Source organism: Amphiprion ocellaris, chromosome 9 (genome assembly GCF_022539595.1).
Source record: "Amphiprion ocellaris isolate individual 3 ecotype Okinawa chromosome 9, ASM2253959v1, whole genome shotgun sequence".
Classification (NCBI taxonomy): domain Eukaryota; kingdom Metazoa; phylum Chordata; class Actinopteri; family Pomacentridae; genus Amphiprion; species Amphiprion ocellaris.
Genome location: NC_072774.1, coordinates 6,491,162 through 6,515,215, shown reverse-complemented (window position 1 = coordinate 6,515,215; position 24,054 = coordinate 6,491,162). Strand labels below are relative to the sequence as shown.

Here is a 24,054-nt window from a genome sequence, read left to right as displayed (position 1 = left end):
TTACCTCAGTCAAACTGCTTTATTACACCTTTGGCTGAACATTGGAATACAGCTGTGCTCAGAAAGGACGGCAGATTCCGGTTAAGTGTTAAAAAGGGATCTTTTCGTGGTATCAACAGGTAAAATAATCCAACAAACCTAAACATAATATGATAAAATCATCCAAAACTACCTTTTAATGGATGGTGATCTAACATAAATTGCTTTGGCTTGTCAGTTGTACTGTTTTATTATTGCTGAACACAGTTTTGCACAGAAAAGGCAGCAAATTTATTACCAGCACAGTCATGCTAAATAGAGATCTCGATTAGTGCACTGCATTGACAGACTTAAAAAATGACACACACTATCCTTTAATCAACAGTGACAAGGAGTGAATTGTTGTCGTTGACATTCTAAGATCCTGTTTTAAAAATTCAGTGACACGACATGAATTTTTCTTCTGTCACCACTCTGCCTATCTGCTGGAGCTCCATCGCCGCCCAGTTCAGCACATTCCCCGGAGTGAAGTTCAGTTCGTTCAAATAGCGCTGGATCTCGCAGGACGACAGAACGTAGTCCCACATGTGGACGTCGGACACCATGCCCACAAAGGACTGCTTATCGTGAAACCCTCCGCCGTAGCTGTCCTGCTCCTGTGGGGGAAGGAAAGAGTTTGAGATACATTCAAATAAACCTAAATTTGAGATGGGCTGCACGGTGACTCGGTGGTTAGCACTGTGGCCTTGCAGCTAGAAGTGTCCCAGCCTGGGCCCAGGATCTTTCTGCATGGCGTTTGCATGTTCTCCGGGTACTCCCACAGCCCAAAAACATGCTCAGGTTAACGCTAAACTGTCCACAGGTGTGAATGTGAGTGTGATTGTTTGTCTCTACGTGTAGCCCTGTGATAGACTGGTGACCTGTCCAGGGTGTCCCCTGCCTTAAGTCAGCTAGGATAGGCTCCTCCACCCCCCCACCCCCCCCCCCACAACCCTAAACAGGATTAAGCAGTGTATTTTTATTTAACTTTATTTAACCAGGTTGGTCCCTTTGAGATACAATTATCTCTTTTTAAGGGAAGCCTGGCCCAGACAGCAGCCTGAGAAATTTAAAATGCAACAATTAAAAACAGACAATACCAATTGTACAGATGATGGATGGATGGATCTGAGATTTGTACACTAGAGCCTTATCATTAAAACCGTACCTGTCCTAGAATAATGATAGGACGTCCTCTGATGTTTGATCCAGAGCTGACATACTTCTTAATTGAAGGTAGCCCATCAAACCACAGCTGCACTAGTCCAGACTTGGAGTCCCAGGTTGCGCAGATAGAGTGCCACATGTTTAGCTTGTAGTCAAACCCTCGGAATTCTGCCTTTGCTTCCTTGACATGTGGCTCAATCTCCTTGTTGGTGTTATCCCAGAAAAGCAGGAAGGCATTAGAAGAAGAAGATACGGCCATAGAGAACAGCACGTGGTCCCTGTTGAGATCTGTGAAGGTTCTGCAGGCATGACAAATACATCATATATGATATACAGTCACAGTCAGAGATTCAGCAGGTTCTTCTTTGTGTTTCATACATTCGTTGCTACCTGTGACAGACGGTTACAGCACTGAAATCGTCTTTTGATGAATTCAGCTTTACGTGAGCTGTGTTGCTTTCTGCTGGGAAGGTGAGCATTTTACCTGTCAGATCTAAAAGAAGAGAAGACTGGGCTCATATCACTTTTTTTTTTAGCATAGATTATTTTCACCGACAAGCTGAAGGATGTTTTAACCACATTATATGAAAGCAGGCTCAAAATTTAATGTAAAACGCCAAAGCTTTCATGTCTTTATAGTTAGTAAAAGACATTTTGATACTTCAGTTTCTGTTTGATTGCTACTTTACATTAGTTAATAAGATGTTCATTGTTTGAATACAAATTTTGGAATTAGCTCTTAATAGAAAATAAAATGTTTTGTCAAGTCATGCAGCAAAAGGGCTGCCACTACTGATTATTTTTCTAATAACTAACCTATCAATTACTTGACCAATTTGATTTTCCTTCAAAAAGAAAAAAAAAAAACAATTTTATTTGACTTAATTTTATTTTGAAAAACTGTATATTGTTGTTAAATGCAGCATGGAACAAAATATGAACAAAGGTTTATATATGACCATATAAAACTGTAGTGTGAAACTGGAAACAACAACATGATAAAAATAAATGCAACAGGGCTCATTAGTTAAGTCAAGTCCTAAAGAAATCTAAGTTTCTATTAAACTGCTTAACAAAGTGCAAACGTTTAGTCTGTGTATTAAAAAGCACAACCGATACACAGTGGATGTTTCACAAGCACAGCCCAGTTAACGCAACTCCTTTTCCTCCTTATTGTGTAATTCTGTAATTCTCAGATTTTGGTAGTAGCTTCAAACTCTTTGTCAATACAGCTGAACTTGCCATCTTTAACTCATGTTGGGCGAGTTTGTCTGAAGACATCATGGTTGTAAAAACAGGATGTTATCGGTGCAGAGCAGAAGCTTAGAAATGACCGCTGCTTAACATATAGTCTCTTGACTTTTATGTACTTATTTTGTTGTCTGACAACAGAAATATACATAAATGAGAACAGTTTTGTTGGGAATTCTGTATAAAAATAAAGTATACGTGAGCACAGAGAGAAGGAGAGAAGAAAAGACATTGTGTGTTTTCTCTTCAGGTCCAAACTCTGAGATTTTGGAAGCTTCTACTTTTTGGAAACTTTTACACAAACCAAACTGGAGCTGACATTTTCTAAAGCCATGTAATTTAGTGCTGCTGACTAGTGACTGGAGCCAAGAGCAACTGACACTATAACACAGCAGCTGGGTAGATAAAAAAATGTTTGTTACACTGACTTCAAATGTTTTAGAAAAAACTTGTGTCCATTTGGTACATTGGCAAAAAATCCTTTTTCAGCATGATATCGGCAAATTGCGGCTGCCTAAGATGGTAATGAATCAAACTCGCATTTAGTTGGGATGAAACAATAATGACATCCAAGTTTTAGATATAAGTAATGTCATTTTTTTCTTGCTTGCAAGTCAGTCAGATGTTTTGTAACAAGTGGTTGAATATCCCAATTAGTTCTTTACAAGTAAAGTCCAGGCAGAAAAACAACTGGTATTAAATGCCAAAGATAATACATTTAAACCATCTTTTATTGATCTATTTCAAATCTCATGCTGGCTTCTACCTTTTAAATTAACAAAAAAGTTAGTTTTTTTCCATCAAATATCAGTTGAATCTAACTTGACAAACTTAAATTCCAAAAGAAAGTTAATCACTATACATTACCTTGCATGCATCTGCGGTATTCACTCTGTTAAATCAAATAAATAAATTTACCTTCGAGACTTGCAGCACATGCCCACAGCATCGCCAGCACAAAGAACTTCATCTGATACAAAGATAAGAGAACAAAAATGGAAAACATTTAGATTTGATCAGTTTATATCTCCTAGTAAGGCAACAAATGATCATTTGCATTGAAGAGATAATTTTTTAAACACATGCTAAGATCATATCTAAATTCTTCATCCAGTTTTGAATTTCTCAATCTTACCTTGATGCCTGTGTGATTTTGCGTACGGCTGTGAGTAGGGTTGTGAGTTTTGTATACTATATTCCTTCCCCATTTCTTCCCGTGTGTCTGTGTTTCCTTCCTTTATCCATTTCTTCTTTTCTGTTCAGAATCTTGTAATACAAAACGCCCATTATCCCCACATAGCATTCTTTTGTTGATGAATTGACACAATTTACATCCTCATGTTGAAATAACCCTTGGTCTGTTTTGCAAACTCTTGCTGCAGACACTCTACACTCTCAAAAAGTTCTCAGTTAAGCTCAAGTAGGCCTCAAAAATGTCATGTCCTTTGATTAATGGTGCAGTGGATGAAGGAGCAGCATTACTGTGCAGAGAATTAAATATTTTTTGGGAGATTATCAGACTGTGCATAGATGTTGCATTTCTAGATAGTTGCCTTTTAGAGTGGTACTGTTTTACATCACAGTTCATAATCTACATCCACAACCTAATCTGTCCTTACATTTGTGACATTACCAACTGCAGGTATGCTCTGACATCCCAGCAGATATTGTGTGTTGCACTGTGGTTCTTTGCAAATGGAAGTGTTTCCATATAATGTGTGAGGTGCAGAGCACTTCAGTAAGGCAACTGTGTGTAGGAGAGGCAGGAAAGTGTGGTTGGCCTTGAAAGGGTTTTTACTCGTCTTTGTGGTATTTCCTGGACATAAACCTGTCAGAGCCATCAAGGAGGAGTTTCACAGGATTGCAGATCAATGATGTAGAGATCTGTTAAATTAATGTTACATTATATTCTGTTAATGACATCATGTTGTAATGTCAGATTGGGCTTAGTAATTTTCATGTCTTTTAGGATTTCTCAGTGTGATTGGCTGCATAGATGGCACATACATCCCCATCACAGTTGCCTCACATAGTGAAGCTGATTATGTGAGTAGGAAGTGCATTCACAGCATAAATGTGCAGGTAGGCTGCAAGTAGATCGAGTACAGTTTCAAAATGTTAAAGGCTACATTATATTTCAACATGTGTTATTATTTGCACTGTCAAGATCATATGTGGTGCTGCATATATTATTTCTAGTGTGGAGGTCAAGTGGTGTGGTTTTGTTCATGGCTTGAGGATTTGTCATGAGTTTAACTTGAGTAATAGACTGCAATGTGCTAAGCTGCCTAAAGATTTTAACAATATGATTGACTTGTCTATGTTCTTCAATATACTCTAATGTATCTAGTGTACATTACAGGAGAGTTTGATGGTCTTGTGCTGGGTGATAGAGGTTACCATGTCAAGCCAGAGTGATGATCTTCTAACTTGACCCCCAACAGAACTTCAGCCAGGCTCATTGTAGGACAAGAGCACAGGTGTAGAGGAGCCTAGATTTGGTGAAAGCTCATTTATAGTGTCTATGTCACCTCAGGGTCATTCTTGAGAGGGCCTGTGATGTTCTTGTGGTCCCTGTTGTTTTTCCTTGTGTTGCTGCAAGTAGAGGAGAGCAAGACTTCGCTGTTTAATTTGAAGATGTATGTGATGAGCTTTTTCTTTATTTCATACAAGTGAAATAGCTAGTTTAGTTTGTTTTTCCAATAGTTTACATAGTTCAACTGTGAACATGCAGTCATGTCTAAGTTGTGTTGCAGTGTTTACATTTGTAGATCTGGCTTTGTGATATGGTGGTTGAAGTATTGTGTATATTTATTAGTGGTCTGTGATTGATTTTGAGTAAGTGGTTTGTCAATTTGTGTTAGTGATAATTCAAAATATATAGAGGAAATTAAAGTATGGAGTTGTACATGAATGTCACAGAATGAAGCTGTCATTTTCTGCAGTAACAAGATCTTGATTAAAGGATAGGGTTTATTTTGTTGTCAGGCCAACCTATGAGAACTGGGTTAATGACAACAAATAAATATGTAATCTTAAATCACATCTGTGTGTTTTAATAATGAAAGTTTCCTTTGGTAATGTAATAGCATATAGAGTTTCTGCAGTCTACAGTGCAACTTTCAAATCTGAAACAGTAATTAAATGTTTCTAGATTATTTGTAAGGTATCAATAAGACATTATGTAAGCCATAGCATTTTTATATATTGTTCTGATGTTATTGTTTTATTAATCATAATTACTAGTAGATGTCTAGCTATCCGTGCCACAGGCAGATAGTTCCTCCAGATAGATAAGTTCCATATCAATAAAGAGTAATGTAATTAAAAGTAGAATGGTTGAGGCATGTAAGTTGGACAGTTAGTTATTGTGTTTATGTAATATTTTTGTTGAGAGTTTGCATTGGAAGTTGTTGAGGAACTTTTCTTTGAACACATGGTTGAGCATTGGCAGTAGTTCAGTGCATGATGTATGTCTACATAGTTAGTAGTAGATGTCTAGCAGTGCCATAGGTAAATAGGCCGCTACGCTGTCCCGATAGAAAGATGGTGCGGAAACCGGTGTATAGTTACTTAAAATTCAGTCAAAGGTTCCAGGTCCCCAGCCTGTAGAGGAGAAGACTCAATGAACACAGTGGAGGTACTAGAACAGCCACAATTTGTCTTCCAGTGATAAATACTTCTAACCTGTTTGCCACATACGCTTCTCTCCCACAGGATTGCACCTAAACAAAATAACAGAACAGGTTACCATCAAACAGTTTTCCCCTGCTACATTATTGTGGTTTCAACTTACACATTGACTCAGGCAGCAATGCTCTCCCAGGCCGTCTCCCTCTTGCACCTAAATGAAATAACACAACAGGTTACCATTAAACAGTTTTCCCTGCAATATTATTGTGGTTTCAACTTACACATTGACTCGGGCAGCAATGTTCTCCCACACCGTTTCCCCCTCATTTGCAGCTGCAGCGGTGTTGCACTTCTTTCTAAAAACGTGTTCAAACTCGCTATATAAGCACATGAAGATTTCCAATTCAAACGGTGTCGTCCTCTGCTTACCCGTTGCCATGGTGACTCGTCGAATCGGCGCTCCATTGATACTGGCTTGTTAGAGTTGTGGTGCACGTGCTTAACTCCGGGGAAAACTACTCCGACTTGATTTAACCAACAACAGTTTGTTGAACCTGCTTCGTGAAATGGACCCCAGCAGACAAACTAAACCACAACCAACACTAAAAGAAATTACACTACCAAACCTACAAAAACCACAAAACCAAACAGTAATAACCTGAACCAAACAACACAGCAATGTACTTACAAAAACCAGGGGAAAACAGAGCTAAAGGCTAGGACAACCCAGAAGCTAGTGGGGAAACAAAACTGGCAGGCTGAAGACTGGGGAGCATCCAAAAACAGACAAGAGTTGAACAGAGTCCCACAAGAGAGAAATCCAGGACAGCAAAATCAGTTGAGTCCAAGAGACTGAAGCTGACAAGAGGTAGAAGGCTTGGTGGGGAAACCCACAATCCAGGAACACAGCAGAAGATAGAAGGCTTGGTGGGGAAACCCACAATCCAGGAACACAGCACAAGCCATGGAGGGATGTGAGCCGATGATCTGGCAATGAGTGACTGGAAGCACAGAGCTTAAATACTGGAGGTGAGGTACAGAACAGTCAATGGAGTGAACTAATTACTGCAGGTGACACTCATTACAGTAATCAGCAAATGGAGTGCAGGCAGGTGAAGCAACTTGACTCTGTCTGTCATCTCTCCTCGTCCCTGTCTCTTGCTCTCCCTGCTTCACCTGTCTGCACTCAGCTGATTACTGCAGGTGACTCACATTGCAGTAATCAGCTCACCTGCCCTCAATATCACCTGCTCACTATTTAAACTCTGCTTAGTCACTCTTTGTCTGTTTGACCATAAACTACTGGACAGCTGCTTCTCTCCAGGCTCAGATTCCCACAAAGACTCACATGGCTTCACACGCTCTGCTCCCTCATGGACTCTGCTTCCCCACTTCTGGATTCCTTTTTCCTCGACCCTTTTTCTCCGTCTTGTGAGTATCCCTTCTTCGTTTATTTTTGTTAATCCAGTTTAGTATTGGTTGACTTCCGTTTCTGTATTCGTAGTGTTTGCTGGGTTTTGAATAGTTGGGTTTAGTTTTGTTTCCCCAGTTCAGCTCTCCATTTATGTACTAGTTTAGTTATCTTTTTAAATGAAACTCTTTCCATTATTCACCTGTCTGCAAGTCTCTCAGTGTCTGTGCCTGCGTTGTCCAACTCAGGGCCCAAACCGTCCCTTAAATAATCCTGGGTCCGTTTCACGAAGCAGGTTCAACAAACTCTGTGTAACCCTGAACTCTGAGTTGATCTACTCTGAGATACGAAACTCTGACTTTTTGGTTTAACAACGGCTGATTGGAGTTGGTTTAATCAACTCGGAGTAGTTTCACCCAGAGTGCACCGCAACTATAAAAAGACAGCATCAATGGAACCCCGATTCGACGAGTCACCATGGTGACGGGGAAGCGGAGAGCTACGTTTTTTTTACACCACTTGAACTGGACATCTTAATGCGTTCATATGGCGACTTCGAACACGTTTTTAGAAAGAAGTGCAACACCTGCAGCTGCAAAAGAGAGGGAGACGGCGTGGGAGAACATTGTTGCCCGGGTCAATGCGTAAGTTTAAATCACAATAATATTACAGCAAAACTGTTTAATAGCAGCCTATTCTGTTATTTCATTTAGGTGCAATCCTGCGGGGGAGAAGCGCATGTGGCAGCAGCTGAAGATGAAATATAAGAACATTGTTCAAACGGGTAAGAAGTCGGCATAATCTCATGGAGCTACCTCATTTTGATCATGTTTTACATTGTAAAGTAGCCTAAATATTAAGTGGCTGTTTGACTGTGCAGTGGTTTTATCCCACACATAGCCTAAATGTCTGCATCCATATCATGTTCCGTTAAACAATTAAGCCTATTTAAACTAACACAGACTTCTACTCAGCCAACAGAAAGAAAGGAGATGCCTGTAAAAAGGAGGTGGCCCAGCAGCACCACCTGTAACGGAGGCAGAGGAGCTGCTCCTAAGCCAGAATTTGGGAAGGCCAGTGGCTGAGGGAATCCCTGGAGGGAGCTCATCCTCTGAGACCACATCCCAAGACACAAGTGTGTGTGTGCGTGCGTGTGTGTTCATGCGCCCACTGAACATTTGCCATAAGGAAGCACAGAGCACTGCATTGTTTCTGCCTACGAGCGAGTGTGTGTGCAGCCACAGCGATGGCATGCGTGAAGGGGTGTGCTTTAAAGATGGTGAGTTTAATTAGAGATGAAAGGGCTGATTGTTTAATTGATGGAAGGTGGACTGTTCCATCAGGCTGAAATGTGTGCGTGTTGACTCTTCTACTGTAGAAAAACAGAAAAAGTGGAAAAAAGCTACATTTTTTGAGAAAACTAGGACAGCATCTTAAGAGACACATTATATTGTCATTTAAAAACAAATGATAAATATAATTTGCTAATTTGATCAGTCCTTTATTGAAGAAAACTGGCGTGGAGGTTCAGATACACACATCTGGATGACAAAAAAGATATTTAAATGATTTTCTAGTGCAGATCTTTGCCTGTATTTACTCATGCCGTGCTATAGAAGTGAGCAGATCATCCCTGCTGTGTTTTTACTGCTCATCTCTCAGCAGGTCTTCCTTTGCCCCCGTCTTCTCAAGGTGGCACCGAGTTCTACGAGTGCCTCTGAGACTCTCCTCTATAAAAAAAATGGAGCAGCACAAGCCCTTTTGACATCACACTTTCTGCTACCAGGAGATTAGAAAGTGAAGGTGGAGCACTCCGGAGAAAACGCTCTCGGTCTGTGCATCTGTACTGAAGATTTAATCTCCACGCAACACTGAGTCAGAGAGGTTGCTGGAGGATTAGTTTGTCTCACCTGCCGCTAATGTGATTATTCCAGGCTAGCTGTAAATTTCTGTATATATTGTTTTATTTAATTTTGCCATTTCATTTTTCTTCCTGTTCCTCTTTCTATAGTTTATTTTTTATTATTCTCTTCCATATTCCTAGTGTGACACCAACAGCCGAAACCAAATCCCTTGTATATTGTGTACTTACTAAAGCTGATTCTGATCACTTTTCTGTCTTTGGTCTAGGCAAGAGGAAAAGGTGCAACAGAAAATTGGACCTTCCAAGCGTACTTGTGGAGATGCAGGCTGAGGAGGAGCGGAACCGGCACCCAGCATGATGAGAACATCTGGTTGCTCCTCAGCGAGGCAAGAGAGAATGAAGCGGCCTTGCAGCGGGAGGAGATGGTCCAGAATGCTGCCTTCAACCAGTCATTCCTGGGTGTACTGGGGCAGCTGGGGCAGGCAGTGCTGGGTGTACTGGGGCAGCTGGTGCAGGCAGTGCTGGGTGTACTGGGGCAGCTGGGGCAGGCAGTGGGCAGCCAGCGAGTCCACCTCCCAGAGACTTGAGATTTAGTTGTATATAGTTTTACTTTTAGCCCTCCACTGTAGGAGAGGCCCACCACAGTTTGTACTTTGCACATTGTAAATGGTTTTGATTTTGCTGCTGACTAATAAACTATTTTGTGACTTATGTGATTGCATCATAACTTTTCATTTTGTCTGTTAAGACACTGGTAGGAAAAGAGTCAACAGTCTGAACCAAACAATTCTGTATTCCCTAATAATGCATTTATGTTTAATGGGATTTAACATGTTTTAACACAAACTCCTTTATGGTTCATAATTCCATTGACTGAATTACACCAAAGCAATACTGATTTATCAAACTGGAATATTCTTAAAACAGCTGTTTTAATGTTTTGGTGTTTAATTTGTCATGTAATCTTGCTAACCTTCACAAATAAAACAATAGCGCAGACACATCTCCAAAAAGTACAAAAGTTTATTGTCAGAATTGCATTAAAGAAAACAATAGCGGTCTGGGGACAGAAAAACAGAAGTATAACGAGAAGAATAACTTAACTTTTGCATGACACGTAGTGCATCCTGTACATCTCTGTCCTCCTCCTCTACACCTTGTGCCACTGCAGGCTCATGTGCTGCTGCTTCAGGTAAATCCCATGAAGTCTCATAAGAGAGCATCTGAAACACATACACAGCATACATATTTTATTTTTTTTTTTTGAAATTCTTTTTTTTTTATTGTGATTTCACAGGTCCATACATTTAATGAAAACATAAATCATACAGCTCATTTAGATATCTTATATCCTACTACAGCAGCTCAATTTGAAATAACCAAGACTTAGTCAGCAATACAGAAACATGTAAGGACCAATAAGGCATTCAATAATATAACTGTATAACCATTTTTGAGTATAGTAAAATGAAAACAAAGAATGAATGAAATGGGGTAAACATCCCTGACTCATAAAGCCCTCTGTTTGAGGAAATCTAAGATACCCACTAAAACAAAACCGATCTGGAAAAATAAATAAATAAATAAATAAAAGGGGGGACACTAAAATCGATTTTAGACAAATGATGGTCGTATTGGCATGACATATCTTATCCATCTCTCCCATCTATTCGAAAAAATTTCCTGTTTCAATCTCAAAGCAAAGGTAATCCTCTCCATCTTAGCATACATATTTTAATACCTAATAGCGATAAACTGCAGCCATTACAGGGTCGTTCACAGGACTGATACACGATAGCTAGCGAACTAGCATTAGCTTACCCTCATATGTCGTCTCGTTCATATCCTCTTGTCTTCAGCTTGATACTGCTGCATCGCCTCCCAAACTCTCCTGAGTGTCTCCTGAGTGTTTCGACTCGCTGCTCTCAACTTTCTCCGACTCTTCTATTACTTTGAATCTGACAGAAAGCCACAGACCGAGCAGCAGGTGAACCATCGTCTCCGTTATGTTGCGTTTGTGTCGCACGCAAATGACGTTAAGGGACTTTCGGCTCGCTGCGCTATGACGACTCCACCCACGATGAGGCTATATGGAAAAACGACTAAACCGAGACGAGCCGAGTCAGATACAATAGTGGCGAACCGTACCGCCCCGAGTAGATGCTTGTGGAATCGCGGCTAAACAGTAAAAACGTGAAATATAAAATGAACACAAAACATTCTCAGAATTGCACGGTATTTATTTTTTTCCACACTCTACCTTTCATACTTGTTTTGGTGTGAAACTCTTGGTTCACCGTTGTTAAAAGTACACTGTCTTGTATGCAGACAATAATGTCACATTGAATAGAATAAAACTATCAATGCAGCAAAGTGATGACTTCACTCACAGTGGAGTTTCTGCTCTGTATGTGTGTACAAGAAGCAATCATAAAAACAACTTAATACTCATATGTGAGACAGAGAAAGGGGAAATGCATATATACATAAACAGCCTAATTACACAATACTGGTGGAAAAAATGGTATTGCAATATGAGGAAATATAGGAGGTTGCATGAGGTGACTATTTGAAAAGAAGTAATTGTCTTACAGTGATTTTGTAAGAGTGGATCTGGATTGAAAATAAGAAAAATAACAGTGGTGTAGTGGTTAGCACTTTTGCCTTGCAGCTAGAAAATCCCTGGTTCTGCGTGGAGTTTACATGTTCTCCCTGTGCATGCGTGGGTTTTCTCCAGGTAAGCTGGCTTCCTCCCACAGTCCAAAAACATGCTGAGGTTAATTGATGATTCTAAATTTGTCCGTAGGTATGAATGTGAGCGTGATTGTCTGTATGTGTAGCCCTGCGACAGATTGGCGATCTGTCCAGGGTGTCCCCTGCCTTCACCCCAAGTCAGCTGGTATCACATGTATCATGTCTGGCATTTTGACTGATTCTTATAACTTTATGATGGAATCATTGAGACCCATGCATCTTTGTCACAAAAAGCAATCATGCATTTTGGGTTTTTCATAGATTTATTGTGGGTTTTCTGGAAATATGACAAATTTGTTGGGTGAATAATATACATACAGCAACTTGAATTGATGATGTAGAAAGCTGTGTTAATCAAGAACACACAGGTAGGTTTGGTGTTCTTAACCCCAACAACACCAAACCTACCATAAAACCATGGTGGTGGCAGTGTGATGCTCTGGGGCTGTTTGCTGCCATTGGAATTGATACTTTACACAAAGAAAATGCAATAATGAAGCAAGAGGATTACCACCATATTCTCCAGGAAAACCTAAAATCATCAGCCAAAAAGTTGGATCTTGGACACAGTTGGGTGTTTCAACAAGACAATGACTCTAAGCACACTCAAAAATGGTAAAGAAATAGCTATACTGGCCTAGCATTAAGGTTTAAGACTGTTTTCCCCAAAGTTCTGACTTAAATCCCATCAAGAACTTGTAGACTGTGATGAAGAAACATGTGTGAGCAAGCCAGCAAATGCAGTTTAACTGTACCAACTCTGTCAAGAGGAGGGTCAACTATATAAGCAGAAGCTTTTGGTACTCAACGAAATACCAAAAGTACTTAGCTGAGTTGAAAATGGCCAAAGGACATTTAACCAAATATTAGTATTGCTGTATGTATGTTCTTGGCCCAGCAGATTTTGTCATATTTTTTTGTCATATATTAATGAATCTATGAAAACAAAATCCCTATTTTTTTTTTTTTTTTTTTATGTGACAAAAATACGTCTGATACTTGTAGAGTCGATGGAAACTCAAGACTGCCATGTTGTACATGGACTGGTACAAGTGTATGTAAACTTCTGTTCACCATTGTATATCTCAACAAACTCTGGGTCTTGTGAATATAGTCATTCAATATATCGAAAAACCCTAAAATTACGCTCTATCAGACAGGCTGTTCTTGCAGATTTGTCATGGAAAATGAGAACGGTGCAAGTTTTCTTTGTGTATCAAGGAGCAGTTGTAGCAAGTTGTAGCATGATGCCGTTCATGTTCCTTCATGCCAATGAATGCTTAAACAATAGATTGTGCAGCCCTAGTGCACATCTTAAACAGATTTATAAGAAATTGACCTCCACACCCACCTGCACATCAACTCTCTACCCTTTTATCCACATTACATATGCATGCCCTTTAAGCTGTTGTTCTTTGCTGTGGCACCCCGGCAGTTTGTCTTATTTGACTTTTTTCTCATGGCTGAGGTTTTTTTTTTTTGTGTTCAGTGACACTTAACTGTACTCTGCCTTTCTCTGTTTTTACTCTTCTCCACACTGACTGTAAAGCAACACCTTCATAGAGCAAGTGTATTGAAAAAGTTGGTAGAAGGTCAAAAATAACTTGATTTGGTTACGTCAGTTCGACTGCTTTATTATGGTTTTGGCTGAACTTTGGAACACAGTTTTGTACAGAAAGGACAGGAAGACAGTCTCGTTAGGTAGAAATCTCATGGTTAGAGCAGGTAAAATAATATAAACCTTTCACATGATTGTTTCATTAAGATGGTCTTTAAAAAGTCCAAAACTTCATTGACGTTGGTAACTTATCTTTACATTGGATAATAAAGTACAGATAATAGGATTTTTGATGTTCTAAGATACTGATATTTCTATTTTCAAAACACACCAGAATCCTAGTTTGTACACAAGAAAACAATGGAGAAATTTGGCCTGGTTGATATAGAGATGTTTATCCAAGTTCTTTGTTTAAAACTAGTGACCTGCCCTTTGGATCCCATTCCCACATCCTACATCCAATGTTCCCTCTAATTTTTCCTGAGTCTGAGCAAACACACAAACTCCCTGAGCGTCCCTTGGACCACTGTGAGCAACATCAGACGTGTGCACTGTGGTCACACCAGCATCACATCCATTCAAGTTACATGGTTCATTAAAAGAATCAAATTACAGCATTTACATTTCTGTTAAAACACTTTGTCAACAGGAGCCAGTTGAAGGCTGCAGTGATTTTAGTGACACTACAATGTATAAGAGTGAAGTTATTGAATATTTGTCTCTCTTTGCTGTTGCAGTGGTTTTGCAAATTGCAGACGGACCCTGTTCACTCCATAGACACCAATGTTATTCCTGTAGCTTGAAAGACAGCTACTTTTGATAAAACTGGGCTTGTAGCACATTGTCTGCCTTGCAACAATGGGAAAGAGGCACCGTTTATGTTTTGACAACCTATATCTAATGAGTTATTGATGCTGGAAGTCTGAATCTGTGAATATCTTTCCAACTTTACTGAACTTGGGGCCACTACCACCTAAGGAGTGATATATTTAATTCTGAAAAAAGCATTTACCCATACTTAAAGCTTTAAGTGCTTTATTAACACGGAACTAAAAATTTTGTATTGTTTTATTATCACAGGTTCTGTCTGAAAAGAGGTGGCATCATTTTAAACAGTGAAATCAAACTAATAAAATGTAACGACCAACCAGTGAGCAATACTGGATTCTGCAAAAACATAAACAACTTTTTAAAAAAATCTAAATCTTATCTTAACACAGTTAATGTATTAACTTTTTTTTGTGTGTATGCATGTATTTATTGATTTATTTAGTACTGTTAACATATGTTAACAACAGAGTTCTGAGTGAATTTTTCTTAAGATGGGCAAAGGCCATTTATTGATTACATATAGGCTCTTAAAAGTTTATTAAAAACTAAAAAGCATTTTAAAAAACAACATAGGCATTTATTGAGTCACTAAAATACTGTAGAGTACAGACCACATCAGCATGATTATAAGCATCCTCTGGTAAATTAACAACCAGATACTGATGTCTCTCACCATATGGACTTCAGGAGATGACTGGGGGATGATAAACTGTGACCTACTGGTTGGGTTCTCTCTGTTCTCATGTTTCTTACATGTTTGTCCCCTGACAGCCGGGTCCTAATGTTTTTTGAGCAACACACCATACTATGATGTTTTTACAATGATGGTTCTACTATGGAACCAGTTTGACATGTTCAGGTGTTCTTTGTGTGAGATTTCAGGTATCAGAAGGTGGTTTTCAACATTCTTTGTTTACTTTCTGCTTCAACTTTAAACAAAATTTCCTTCACTAAGCCAGCCCTCTGGACTTCCAGGAAGCTGTGTTCCTATTGGCTGTCCAGGTGGCTGCTTGGTGTTATCAGGAACACCTGAGCAGCTCAGTGTCTTCCTGCTTTATGTGGCTGCAGCCAAACATTTCCTCTGTTTCTTTTCACCACTGAACCGGGTTTGGCTCCATTGCTTTAGTTATTTCTTTAGGCGTTGGCTTGCAGCTTCCAGCAGTAAAATAGACTTTAATGTGTTTCTTGGTGTGTTTTAGGGCTTTGTACTGGACAGTTGTCTTGGTAAATGAGGTTCTTTAGCCACAGTTAGCACATGGTGCTAGTGTGTGCAGTGATTAGTGGATTTGGTCCAGCTGAGTTGTGTCTTTATCTTGGCTGTAGTGAGTCTTTAGAGGTTTCTGGTCAGACACATTCTGTATTCTTGTTTGAGAACCAGCGTTGGTTGTCCAGAAGGTAAGAGTTCCTGTCCTGATTCTCTGTTCTCAGAGCTTCTCTGGTAGGCTGCAGGAGACTTTAGCGTTTGGGTTGTGCTGGTTTGGTTTTTGTACGGTTTCATTTGGACGACTATCTTGAGGCCCCTCCATGTGGTTTAGTGAGGTTTTCTGGAACAGTTCTACAAAGCAACCTGCAGCAGAAGAGACTTTGAGAGTTTTTAGGAAGTTCTGGAGACCAGACTTTAGAGCAGCAGAAACATTTGTCAGCAGTTTGAGCAGGAGAAGGTGAGCTTCAGAGTAGAAATGAGATGGAAACCTTCTTGATGTGTGGTGAGGTCCTGTACCAAGAGTTTGAGCAGGTTGTGAAGAGTCTGTAGTTCTTTGGTCTGAAAGCACAAGAAGAGTCGACTCATTAAAGGAGAAAACAGGAGATATTGTTGGTTCTTCTGTCGCTCTGCAGTTTCCTTAGACTGAATATCAAGTTTATATTTTAAATGATTTCCCATGTGAGCCCAAGAAGACTTCAATAAACTCCCTCCATCCCCTGGACACAACATATTTTATTACCATGTTAAATCTTTTTTTTTTTTTTTTGAGTTTTAATTATAGTTTTAGCATAGTTTTTTCTCTTTGCTTGTTTAGTTTTGTAATCTGTGTGAAAGGTGCTAAACAAATAAAGCTGAATTGATAAACTGAATAATTGACTAACTCATGATTGTGACAACAGAAGTATTTTCATTGTGATTTAAGGGTTTGTTTCATTTTTAAGGTTGGGGTTAAAATCTTGACAGAAAAAAAGATTAAAGAAATAAACTACAGTAAAAAAGCAATTAAATCAAAGGAAAAAAACATTTAACACAATAAAACTTTTAAAAAGAAAATGAAACATTAAATACAATTAAATTATATTAGACAAAATATTTAATTAGATAATTAAATGGAAGATACAAAGCATGTAATTATGAAATTAAACAAAAAATTTTAAACAAAAATATTAAACAAAGATGAAATGTTTTAAATAATTAAACATTTAAAAAATGCAATTAAACAAGAATATTACACATTTAGAAAAATACAAAACATTTAATTAGATTATTAAACCTTTAAAAGTCAAAACATTTAATTAAGAAATTAAATGTTTAATTGGAAAATTAAATCTTAAAGACAATAAAACTTTAAATAGGAATTAAACAGAAAATACAATGAAGCATTAAAAAAATTAACCATTAAAAGGTGGTAAAACATTAAAAAGAAAAACCTTAAAGATTTAATCGAAAAATTAAACATTGGGAAAGAAAAGTAAATTTTTCAAACAAGCCGATAAAACATTTGAAAAAAACAACAATTAAACATTAAAAACACAAAACATTTTGAAATCAGATCAGACATTAGAAAAGAATAAAAGGTGAGAAAAGAGCAAAACTAAACATTTAAGAAGAATCAAACTAAAGATAAAACCTTTGAAAGGGCACCAGTTAGACTTTAGAAGATCAAATTAAACAGAAGAAACAATAAAATTATCAAAAGAGCAATAACAGATAAAGGTCTTAAAGCGTTTTCTAGTCTGAAATGAAAACATCAAGTTGTTTCTTCAAACATTTCCTCTTTCTATGTTCTTGGTTTGATTGTGGACAGATTTACTAAGAACTCATTTCAGAAAACTGATTTCCAGATAAAGTCTACTAGAGGTTGAAGGCATTGATCAAACTAATGTTACCTTCTGATCTCCACAAACTTTGCTGTTCAGTGAAGAGAATCAAAGTTTAAGGATTTCTAAAAAACCCACAGGTGAAGGTCTGAGAAGAACTCAGATGGATGGTCTAAATGTGAAATCAAGACTCATGGTCACAAGTTTTAAGGCTTCTGTTAACCAGAAAGTTCAAACTAACAGAGAAGTACTGAGAAACTTTTAAGATTTCAGTCCTCAGACTGTCTGAAGGTTCAAACTAACAGAGAACTACTCAGGAACTTAGAGGATTTCAGTCCTTGGACTGTCTGAAGGTTCAAACTAACAGAGAACTACTCAGGAACTTAGAGGATTTCAGTCCTTGGACTGTCTGAAGGTTCAAACTAACAGAGAACTACTCAGGAACTTAGAAGATATCAGTCCTTGGACTGTCTGAAAGTTAAATCTAACAGAGAACTACTGTGGGACTTTGAAAATTTCAGCCCTCAGACTGTGTGAAAGCTCAGGTCCTGAGGACTCGGGAGGTCTGGAGGCTTTGGAAAGTCTTGGAACTGAGGGTTCCACCCTCCAGCACAAAGGCTGAAGTCCAGCCTCCTGAGAAAAACAGTCGAGTTGAAACTCAAGTTAAAAAAAAAACTCGAAAACGACAAAAAATAGATGATAAATGCGCAAAAACCAGAAGAATTAGTATCTGAGCGAGTAGCTCAGGGGATAAGAAGAAGGACTACCAAGCGGAGGGTCGCAGGTTCGAGACCCGCCAGTGGCAGTTTTCTTTCTTTGTCTCTGTCAGGATTTTGAGAAAATTTAAGAAGTGTCTGGTCTTGAACCAGCGACCTGCAGCTCCATAGGCAAATCCTTAACTCACTGAGCTACAGATCAGACAAAAAGAAACAAATTCGTCGTCCCTTTGTCATCACAGTTTCCAAGTGACCGCATGGGTGGAGCCAAGGCGGAGTCTGGGTGGAGTCAGGGCGGAGAGTAGGCGGGGAGATGGGTGGCGGCCTCCCCCCCTCTACTCCCCCACCTCCCCCCACCGCCCACCACACCTTCCCCCGCCCGACGAGTTCTTCGAGTCTCGATGAGTTCCTCGAGTCGCGACAGGTTTTCCCGAGTTTCTTGAGTTTCCACGAGGTTGGAAGCAGAACAAGTTGTCATGAAGAGGTGTTGAAGTCGGCCAGGATGGACTCTTTTTTACAGCGACTAGAAGGAAGACCACTAGAAGAGCAGGTCTTTAACCACCATCCAGAAAATCCATGGAGTCGGCTCCAGAGAAATGAAGGGAGGTCAACTTTTATCAACCTCCATCCAGATGTTCAACTTGATATCTTTGACATTTTTAGCACCACAAACCTTTAGTATCACACTTTATTATCCTTTATTAGGACTTTAATGGAATCCACCAGCAGATTTAGTTTTTGTTGAGAAACTTTATTGTCGTTGTGGGACTGCAGTATTTAAAACTGTTCCTTCTATTTGACCTCATGTTTACTAGTTTTAGTGGAGAAAGTTTGAATTGTTAATTAGTCTCTTAAAAACTAAATAATAAATTGGATTAATCAAGAGGTTTAAATTTCTTACTTTGTCATATTTTAAATATGACAAAAAAGTATAAAAATAAAGCATCGAGACAATTTGACCTGTAATTGGCATTATATAAATAAAACTGAATTCAAATTGTATGTATCTTGTAACGTTGGAGTAATTCAGCCATATATGTTAGAAAACACATTTTCTTTGTCCATTAATCTGTCGTTTTCTCCAGTAATTCATTTCTTGTTTTGGTTTATAAAATGTCAAGCCCAAATATATTCAGTTTACTGTCATAAAAACCAAACAGATTTACATTCATGATGCAGGAATCAGGCAGTTTTTCCACTTTTTATCTTAGTTTAGTCAGAAAGATAGTTGATAATGTGTGAATTGTTGCAGCTTGTGAGCCGTAGAATGTTTTAATCTTTGGGGCCAAGTGTCAAAAAACATTTAGAAACCAACATCAACAAATTACTCAACAAAGATTTGAACATCATTAAAAGGAAATCCAACTTTTGCATGACAATGTCTAATTAGAGGACCTTTATTTCCAATGTAAATATGTGATATTCATCCTCTGGAGCTTTCTCTTCACATCGTCTTCCACCTGGACTGGTTTGGTCGGGAACATGTGCAACAAACGTGAAAAACTGCACTTTAACATCAATGAACGACACTGAAGTTTAATCTCTACATAAATGAGACTGAGTCTGGATGTGCTGCTCTGTCATTAACTCCTAAGTTTAGGGAAAGTTCAAACAAAAGAGGACAGTTCAGATAAGACTTGAGAATGAGCTTATTCTGAACAAACATCTCAGACTTTCTGAGCTTCAGCACCTACAGCAAGATATTTTAACAACAAGCAACTCAAGAGATCCAGAAGTTGGAGAGAGTTAGCTTTAGCTGAGCCAAAGAACATGTGGGACGCTAACCTAGCAAACATTTCAGACTTTTCTCTGTGAATTCTGAGAAATAATTTCCTATTTAATGACAGAGCTACACATCTTAACTCAGTCTCATTAAAACAGACTCTAATTCAGTGTCATCCATCCATATTAAAGTGCAGTTACCCAAAATGTTTGTTGCATGAGCTCCAACAAAACCTGTCCAGGTAGAAGGCCACTTTGACAAACAGGAAGTGGAAGATTCCAAGCAGATTTATAGAAGGGGGAACCGGACTGTACTAAGTGTGGTGGAGTATAGAGGGGTGTTTTGTGGGTTTTTAAGGCTGATAATGATTATTATTGACACATTTGGAGTAGATATTCATTTGCAGTAAATGAAAGTATTTAAAATCTTGAGTTAAACTTAGAAGAACACAAACTCTAACAGAAAACTTTGTTGATACGTTTTTGTTTTGTTTACAGATGTTAAGTTAAAGGAGTTGTATTCGTTACGTATAACCAATCAAATCACTCCAGAAGACAGAGCGACCACAGGTAGATAAAGGTTCAGAGCCAAAGTACCACCATTTTTAAATTTATTTATTACCGTAAATCAGTAAAAAATAAAATACTGATAATCAGTAAATCAGTCAGCCCACAATTACTACAATTCTACAATGTATGTCTCTTTCCTTTGACTTGTTATTTGTACAAGATACGATGTATATGATGGCGTTTTTTCATACCAAAGGCTATACTATGATTCTTTCTAAGAGACATAATGTGCTACTCTGGTTGTTCTGGCCCTGCACTCCTCTTCTGTTGTTTTCTGGATTGTACTCAGCTGCATGTCTTCGTCCACCCGGCCTCCGTTGACTCGTCCCGCCTGCCGTCTCTGGAGCTGAAGCTGGATTGGAACAGACCAAAGTACAGTCCAATCACGATGCCAGCTGCCTCTCAAAAGGCTCCTTCATCTGGCAGGTGGCGGCACTTCTTCTGAGGGGAAGCTGAGCTGGCCTGGCAGAACTTTGGAGATGTGTTCCAGTGGTTGGTGGATGTGTGGGGAGATAGAGAGGGACCTTTGAATTGTTCAGAAAGGAAAACAGGGAACCCATTGGTAGTTTTAGTTTAGGGTGCTACTGCGGTGTGTTTTTGGGTTTTAAGAGGTGAACAGGAAGAGTTTTTTTTCGTATTGATTATCTTTTACTTTGTTCCTGGTTGGAATGCCCATCAATGTCAACATGAAGTTCACTTTTAGTTCTGTTTATTTATTTTTATTTTACTAACACCCATTTGTTTTTAATCCCCTCACATGTTGTGTTGTTGTAAACTTACTCTTTCAAATAAATTCTCATCTAACCCTCTGGAAACCAGCGTTTGGACTGTTTTGTGTTGCTCCTCACCTACTGACAGCTGTGGACTAAAGGCTATACTGTGACGTTTTTAGAGCGACATGCTATACTATGATGTTTGTTGGGCGACACGCTATACTATAGGCTTTTTTAATTGACATATTACTGTGACTTTTTTTTGTTAGCAACATAAGAATTCGAACAGTTTTAAAAGTTACTATACTTTTACTTGTGCAATGAAATTATTATTCTATGGCATTTTTTAGATGACATATTATACTCTGATGTTTTTTTGAATTACATACTATTTTGACAATATACTGCACTATGACATTTTTTGAACCACATATCATACATGACAATTTTAGGCAACATCCTATCATTTTGCACTTTTTGAACCACATAATAATCTATGTTTTGTTTTTTTTTTCTTGCCAACATGCTATACTATGAACTACAGGCCATACTATGTTATTCTTGAGTAAAGCATACTATACTTTGACATTTTATGAACTACATCCTATACTATGGCGTTATACACAGAGTACTTTGGTTACATGTTGATTTATAATCTAGATTTTTTTCTGTTTTGTTTTTTGACGGGATTACCACAGACCTGACCATGAACACTGTCGACACCCACCTGAGGGAGACGCTGTCTAAGATCTCAAGGCTGCTTGGTCGTGGTCTTTCTGGCACGTACTCTTCCAAGATGAGCCGGGAAGTTTAACACTGATGGAATGACACCAGGTCTAAGCCGACAAACTTCCAATTCCTCCTCAACCCATAGTCTCTGGGAAACCTACATGGAGTAAGAAAAGTAGACAGAGAAGTAATTAAGTCTGTACACAACATATTAAAAAGAAATCATGCTAATAAATTAAGTACAAAGAACCGAATTCGCCAATATACTGGAGACCAGAGCTATTTAATTTGATAAGTATAACCTTGTTTAGTAGCATTTCTATTATTTGAGAGCAGTCCTAAAGAACTGCCTGTAATCCCAATCATAAAATGGGTTTGGAGGAAGAACATAGATGGTAATCTGGATATACATGAGTTAGGCTTTATAACTACTATTGGTAGTATTGGTGGTAGTAATAGCAATGTGACTATTAACTACTGCTACTGATACTGGCACTGCTACTACAACTTGTAATACTATTACAAATGCTGATACTACTTGTACGACTCTAACAGCTGTTTATACTACTACTACTGCTTGTACTTTTAGTATTACTACTACTGCTTGTACAACTATACTACAGCTACTATTAATCGTTTGGTATTAGCTTGTCAAGCTGCTAGCTCGCCTTAGTGTTTTGCTAGTGGCTAACTAGTTAGCTCTCATAGACTGGAAGCTCTCAACAAGATTTCATAATGAAAACAGAGCCAAAAACTATTCTTACCTATGAAAAGTCATTCCAAGTTTCCTTGTCTCAGTCGTACGACGTAGTGTGTAACTGTATGCAGCACAGTGAGCCGGCATACTTGTTGTTTCCGTTTTCACGCCGTCTACATCAATGGAATGCACTGAAACTTTTCCCCCACTAGCTTAGCCTCGCTGTAGCACGCAGCTCAAAGGGGCGTGTCCTATCTACTCATTCATATCTATGAGAACAACTGTGGCTGCACATAAGGACGCGTGACGTTGATTAGCTGCGTAAATACCATTATATACAGTCTATGGTAAATACGTATGTGAATCGCATCATTGGCTGCAGCAGCCAGTCACCGGTCACTCACTAACTCACATTGAAAAATAGCACAGAATGAATTGTTACGTGTTTATTTTATTTACAATTTAGGTTGGATTTTTTTTTTGTGCGCAGCGCAGATTTTCTGTGCGCGGAGACCGTGTCAGCAGTGCGCAATTGCGCACGCGCGCATCTTAGAGGGAACAGTGCCTACATCCATAGTTAAACCCCTTCTAAAGAGAAAGCATTTAGCTAGAAAACGAGTCATGGTGTTCCTTAAGGTTCAGTCTTAGCTCCTGCAGTTTTTGTTATTATTATTTTTAATAATTTTAAGTTTTAATTAAAAAAAATTTTTTTTTAATTGGGCAGCTGTCGCTCAGGTGGTAGAGCGGGTCATCCAATGATCGAAGAGTCGGCGGTTCGGTTCCCGCTCTGTCCTAGTCATGTGCTGTTGTGTCCTTGGGCAAGACACTTGACCCACCTTGCCTCCAGTGCAGCTACTCACACTGGTGTATGAATGCGTGTGAATGTTGGTGGTGGTCGGAGGGTCGTAGGCACAGATTGGCAGCCACGATTCCGTCAGTCATCCCCAGAGCAGCTGTGGCTACAAATGTAGTTTACCACCATCAGAGTGAGAATGTGTAAGTGAATGAATAATGGATTCATTGTACGTGCTTTGAGTGTCTAGAAAAGCGCTACATAAATCTAATCCATTAGTCGCTATGTTGATGACACTATACATTGATGTGTCTCCTGATGACACAGGGTCAATCAAAGCCACTTTTAACTGTATTTTATACATCATGTATGGATGGCAGGAAATGTTCTTGAGTTCAATCATCACAAAACTGATGTCTTGGTCACTGGTTGTGAAAACTGTAACAATGGCGTTAAACCAAAGTCAAAAGATTAAAATTCCTTCAATCAACTTTGACTCATTATCAGTTTTTATTATATCTTTATCATAAGATTCATTGTTAAACAAAAAAATAAATGTTGCAACCATTTTTACACATAATATACCATATGTCTTCGATGAAA

General features: G+C 38.8%; 1 protein-coding gene and 3 long non-coding RNA genes across 5 annotated transcripts; 1 reads left to right on the top strand and 3 right to left on the bottom strand.

The window, feature by feature from the left end:
• LOC111573138 (serum amyloid P-component-like) lies at positions 1 to 3,677 on the bottom strand. Of its 2 annotated transcripts, XM_023277156.3 has the most exons (5): positions 3,572 to 3,677; positions 3,355 to 3,406; positions 1,576 to 1,678; positions 1,187 to 1,484; positions 1 to 635 (listed from the first exon to the last, which is right to left on the bottom strand). In XM_023277156.3, the coding sequence occupies exons 2-5, from the start codon at positions 3,404 to 3,406 to the stop codon at positions 417 to 419; spliced, it is 672 nt and encodes a 223-aa protein (XP_023132924.1). In that variant the 5' UTR covers positions 3,572 to 3,677; the 3' UTR covers positions 1 to 416. The 2 variants fall into 2 exon arrangements, with proteins under 2 accessions (XP_023132924.1, XP_035807282.1); XM_035951389.2 differs by lacking the exon at positions 1,576 to 1,678 and having other exon boundaries at positions 3,572 to 3,659.
• A 1,992-nt stretch (positions 3,678 to 5,669) lies between these two features.
• On the bottom strand, positions 5,670 to 7,336 carry LOC118470776 (uncharacterized). Its single transcript, XR_004847917.2, has 3 exons — positions 6,233 to 7,336; positions 6,124 to 6,161; positions 5,670 to 6,042 (listed from the first exon to the last, which is right to left on the bottom strand). It is a non-coding gene; the product is annotated as an uncharacterized LOC118470776 (long non-coding RNA).
• Positions 7,337 to 8,003: 667 nt separating this feature from the next.
• LOC129349586 (uncharacterized) lies at positions 8,004 to 10,193 on the top strand. Its single transcript, XR_008602646.1, has 3 exons — positions 8,004 to 8,264; positions 8,455 to 9,311; positions 9,611 to 10,193. It is a non-coding gene; the product is annotated as an uncharacterized LOC129349586 (long non-coding RNA).
• Positions 10,194 to 18,654: 8,461 nt separating this feature from the next.
• Positions 18,655 to 23,183, bottom strand: LOC129349693 (uncharacterized). The gene is made up of 3 exons (XR_008602808.1): positions 22,726 to 23,183; positions 21,960 to 22,118; positions 18,655 to 21,043 (listed from the first exon to the last, which is right to left on the bottom strand). It is a non-coding gene; the product is annotated as an uncharacterized LOC129349693 (long non-coding RNA).
• Positions 23,184 to 24,054: the final 871 nt, after the last annotated feature.